At 31.3% G+C, this 5,616-nt stretch overlaps 1 protein-coding gene across 2 annotated transcripts in view; it reads right to left on the bottom strand.

The window, feature by feature from the left end:
* LOC129225809 (2-Hydroxyacid oxidase 1-like) overlaps nucleotides 1–5,616 on the bottom strand; it is a 104,342-nt gene that overhangs the window by 95,953 nt on the left and 2,773 nt on the right. For both annotated transcript variants that reach the window (XM_054860322.1, XM_054860321.1), the window contains exon 2: nucleotides 2,313–2,491. In XM_054860322.1, the coding sequence (XP_054716297.1) occupies nucleotides 2,313–2,474 (162 nt within the window). In that variant the 5' untranslated portion in view covers nucleotides 2,475–2,491. The remainder of the gene's footprint in view (nucleotides 1–2,312; nucleotides 2,492–5,616) is intronic.

The raw sequence follows: 5,616 nt of genomic DNA, 5'->3' as shown, positions 1-5,616 counted from the left end.
AGAACATTAAAAATGGTGAAGACGAACTTGTAATGTTGAAGAGTTACGATTATATTCGTACTACTAAATGTATACCTTTTCCTTAATCAATTACTTCAAAATAAAATGAAAGTCTTGTGATTTCTAACGATCATATTATTTTTAAAAGCTGCTTTTAGTGCAATTAATTACTTTTCAAATAGTTTAAGATTTATTTTTATTACAATAATATTTTCAAGTAATAAACTTTACAACTTTTGTTGCATACTTTCTAAGTATACCCTTTGAAGACTACTTTAATGTATAATACAAGTTTAGTCTTGCGTATGAGGATCAATACTTGGCTTAATATAACTTTACAAGTAACTTGTCTAAGACAACGACTGAAAAGGAGACTAAGGCTACCATTTCAAAGCAAAGGCGACTATGGGAACTATTTATACCAAAGTATAGATTGCAACGTCTATTTTGCAATCAAATGTAAAAACGACTAAAATACACGAAAACTCCCGTTCTTTTTTCTACGGTAAAAAAATTGTAAAAAGGTTGAAAATTTGAATATAGGTTTATCCCGTAATTTCCGGAAAAAACGGGATTGCTTCACCGCTTTTCTTTATTTTTTTAGTACACAGAAAAGTTTTTGTTATTATTATTTTATATTTCTTATTATTTTTATTTATTTTTTTAAAGCTTTGAAAAGCTTTAAAAAAAATAAAAAAATAAAAAAGCTCTTTGAAAAGTGGAATTTAACAGAAATATTCATGGTCATAAATTTGCAATGTTCATAGTTTTGTACAATAAGCTTTGTTTTGAGGTTACGATGTTTGAAATGGATTCAATTTGCGATTGCTATTTTTGCAGAAACTTAGATTTTACTATCGCGATTGTTGCAAAGTTCGTTCTGCTACTACTACTTTTGTCAGCAACTGTTTGAGTTCTGAATGAAAGACAATTAACTTTCGCTCAAATTTCTTTCAGCCGTTTTTCTTCTTTTTTTTTTTTTTTTCTTTTTTCTTTTTAACGAACGCTAATTTCCCGAGAAAGAAAATCCCGTAAATGTGGCGTTTCTAGTGCTTTCTTTGCAATCCTTTACTGTTATCTTTAATTAGCAATCATACAATGTGAAATCATAACAGAATGCGTCAGTACTTAGTTCTCTAGCTTGCAAGGGCAGGATTAAAGTTCAGAAATTTTTTTTTTTTTCATTTGCTGTTTTGGGAACATTATTGGAAAATTTGCCCTGCATATAGTTGTAGCTCCCTACTTTGATGAGTCCCACCTATTGTGCGGCCAAGATATGTCTATCTATCGAAGTGTCGTTATATTATTATAATATGAATGCTATTTTTGAAAAAGAGAGACTATTTTAGAATCAATTTTTGACATCCGGCAACTATTTTGAAAGCTATATTTTATATTAAAGGCCACTAAAACAAGTATTTTTAGTACATAAACTCTGTGGCAGTCCAGCGACAACCAACTTCATCACTTAATCTTTTCAAAGACGACGTCTTAGGCTCCAACTAGTATTTAGACTATTAACACTACTTTACAATAAAGAAATTTCACTGGTAATGCTACCTAAGAAGACTATTTTAAATGACGTCTAGCCAACGTTTAACTCTTCCCTAGAAAATAGCAATTGAAGGGATTGGGGCAAGAATGTGATATGCCATATGATGTGAATTCTTCAGTAGGCCAATTTCCAACGTATAAAACATATTTGTAGAATTTTTCTAAGGTATTAATACATTTGCAATTCTAAAACACATGTGTTTTTCTCCAAATGACATAATCCATTGTCAGGTTTATTTCAATTTTTGTAATGAGAAACAAAAATTTTGATCGAATAGTCACTCCTTGTTGCTTGTCACATTTCTGCCCGAGCTCTTCAATTATATTTGCTTACAAGTGATCAACAATTGATTACAAAAATCAAATCATCATATTGATTATTAAGATATGAACTTAAAAAGCACAAAAACTTGTGCAAATATTTTTATAAATTTTCAAAATTTGTTCAAGAGTCTAATCTAAAAAATGTTAAAGTTTAGTAAAGCTTTAATCATGTACTTATGATAAGGATAACTTTGAAATGTCACCATACAATTGGTGACAAGTTGGTGATGGGCAAAATTCTTTGAAACCAAAAATCTCCCGTTATGGAAAATCACGTATTATTAGGTAATTCAAAAGGTTTTATCAGCCTTTCACTGGCTTTTTTTATTTATTTATTTTTTTTTTACACTGACATGGAGACAATGTGTAAATAAGAGGAAAAAAAATCTTTAAACAAAGCAAAACAAAGTTACGTGTTTTACGCTATGCGTTACCTGAGCTTCGATCGTTACATCAAAACCAATGTCAGCACTCAAGTCTGCTGAAGTGTCAAAGGAGGCGCCGACATCTATGCCTACACTGCCATCGGGAGTTGGGGAGGCTCGTATGGTAGTCGCTGACACCAGAAAGAGTGAAACTAGAGCCCAGCTCAACATTGTTATGGCAGAGTTTCCTGAAAAATAGCACACCAGAATAAGCTTCAGAGAGTTTCTTGCACATGAATGCTATCGGTTTTACACAAAAATTTCTTTTGTTTCTACAGCTAAATTTAAATTCGCGGCGTTGAGACAAAAAAAAAAAAAAAAAATTTCCATGCGAGTTGTAACGCACGCCATTGCCTGCACTCACACAATGGGGTCGTTTCCAAAACTTTAATTATTTTTTTTCTGGAAGAGCATGCTTAAAAACATAGGATCTGAAAATATTTTTAAAAATTTGACTAAGTTTAATATTAAATAAATTACTTTAATCGGTGAACTTTCATTGCTTACGCTTCTGCCGATGACATCATAAATGATGAAATGCCATTCAGAAGAGCACAATATTTAATTCGCATCTTTACTCACATGTACTGGCAACGATATGGTTGATTGCAAGCGTAGAGCGAATGTTTAATTAAAAAAAAATACGCCGAAGTACATCATTTGTGATGTCGTAAAGGCCATGCCTTGTTTGAAAAATCGGACATTTTAAAAAATTAATAAAAAAGTAGCTGTTGGAAAAATGAAAGTATTTTTTGGGCTCACGTTATTATTATTATTATTATTTTCTTTTTTTCCTTTTTTTTTTTGCTTATTCTATCAATTTCTGTGACTAAAAATAGTACTTTTGAATGAAGGAAACAACCCCATTGAATTACGTGTTGTTTTGTGATGTCTATTGCTTTTTTTTAGCAAATTTTACTTCATCGCAAAAAAGTCAACTGTACCAATCGCCCCCGCCCTACTCCCCCTTTAAGAAAAAATTTAAAAAAAAGGGGCATTTCTCTCAAATCTACAAAGAATCTCCCCAATCCTCCCAAATGAAAAAGCCCCTTCAATTGCAAAATTGGTAAAATAGTCCAGAATTCTCAATTCCCCCTCCCCCGCCTCCTACATTTTTTTTTTACGGTGTGTGGAATACTTAAATCTTATGTAGGTGTGTCCAGCAATTTATAGTAGCCCCTTTTTGCTGTGGAGGTTGGATACAATCCGTATGAGAATTTCTCTCTAAGAGATATTGGAAATATTATGTAGACATTGATATTTTTATAAAAGTCAAGCTGTATTTTCGTCGTTTATAAAAAAAATTTGTTGATTTTTGTGATTTAAGAAAACATTGTAAAAATGAAAACGTTAATGCGTCGTCGAATGCATTGTTTCTGGTTTTTATATGAATTTGAGAAATAAACACAATATTAACGTATTTTTCGTCAAAACCTCCGTATTTTTAGACTTTTTTTCCTCTAAATGGCACCATTTTCAAACCAACTCATTTACGTTTGAGCGAATTAGTAACTTGCTATTTTAGATAGTTATTTATCAAAATTTTTCTTTGTTTAACTCTGATTAAACCAAATTCTGTTTCGTCTTTTGACCTGTCATCTCGTAAAAGTAAAAATAATAGGTGAGTGTAAAACCGAAATACAGTCGTCCCTCGTATAACACGGTTACTTCGTTCCTTGCTGTATCGAAACCGTGTTATACGAGACTTAGAAATAATGTAAATCAAGGGATGTGCACCGTGTTATATCGAAACCAAGTTTCATAAAAACAAAGTAAAGTTATCAAACATTAACTGAAAGTATTAAACAAAATATTGAAATTCCATCTTTTTTAAATATAACATTCGTGTTATGTCAAAACCCTGAAGTATTAAATTCATGTTTTGTACCGTATAATATCGAAACCATGCTATAATAATCGCAAATGTGGTACCGTGTAATATTGAAACCGTGTTGTACAAGTACCGTGTAATATTGAAACCGTGTTGTACAAGTACCGTGTAATAAAAGGGACGCCTATATACAGGGTGTTCCGTTTTAACCTGCAAGACCTTTATTTTCGCAACCGTTAGTCCTAGATGCATACTTCCAATTTCAAAAGTGTTCTAAATTAGATGCAGAGTTAAGAAATTGAAAGTTTGAAATAAAAATAAAAATGAGTCAAAAAATGCAAAATCTAACTTTTTATATGGTCTCCAGGTCCCCTAACTTATATTTAGGGAAATAATTTCCATTGAAAAATAATTCCAACATAAAAAGTTTGAAATTAGTATGACCAATATTCACCGAGATATGAAACGCAGCGATTTGAGACGTACACCTTTTTTCACTCGCCGTTTTGGGGGAAAATATAGCGGTTAACAAGTGTTTAAAATTATAAGTGTGCGTAAGGTGTGGTTTTTCAAATTGATCGAGGTTTCGTAGTGTGATTTTGGGTATCACGGCATAACATTTGCTTTTATTTTTAAATAGCAATGAAAAATATAAATACTTTGGATTTCTTATTTTGACGACCCGTCATTCTTCTGAAAGGACGATAAATTCCAATCCCATCTTTTGTGTGGTCCTATTAAACTTCAAACTGGAATATCTCCTTGAGTTTTGGTCGCACAAATGTCAAGTTTTTTGTGACAGTAATAGTTTTCAATGGAGATTATTTCTGTAAGTATAAGTTAGGGGACCTACGGCACCTATAAAAAGTTAAATTTTGTATTTTGCGACTCATTTTTATTTTTACTTCAAACTTTCAATATCTTAACCCTGCATCTGATTTTGAACATTTTTGCAATTGAAAGTATGCATCTAGGACTAACGGTTTCGAAAATAGAGGTCTTGCAGGTTAAAACGGAACACCCTGTATATATTAAGAGAAAAAGGAAAACAACAGCTTTTATTAGAAAAAATTCCTAGTTTCAAAAAAAAAAAAAAAAAAAAGAAAATCAGAATGATGTGCAAATAATATAATAAACTCTCAAAATGGGAAAAATATATCTGCTTCTCTTTTTCCCGAAAATTTTTTGGGAACATACTCGATTTTATTAACTACTACGTTCCCGAAAAAAATCTCTCTTCACGAAGCATTTAAGCAGCATAAAGCATTTAAGACAGAAAAATTCTTAATTTTTCTAAAACTACATAATTTTGATCTTTAAAACTCTTTCATTCTCAAGTATCTTGAAAGCTACCATGAGATTTTTTACTTAATTTTTTTGTCGAAAAAAAGGAAGAAAAATGTTCATTCGCAACATTGTTCATTCGTCTACTGATATTTATCATTTAAATAAACATCAGATTGAACGATTCAATTACAGCGT

The sequence above is a fragment of the Uloborus diversus genome, chromosome 7, assembly GCF_026930045.1.
Source record: "Uloborus diversus isolate 005 chromosome 7, Udiv.v.3.1, whole genome shotgun sequence".
Taxonomy (NCBI): Eukaryota; Metazoa; Arthropoda; class Arachnida; order Araneae; family Uloboridae; genus Uloborus; species Uloborus diversus.
Note: the sequence above shows the minus strand (reverse complement) of the source record. Positions and strands in the feature narration are given on the sequence as shown.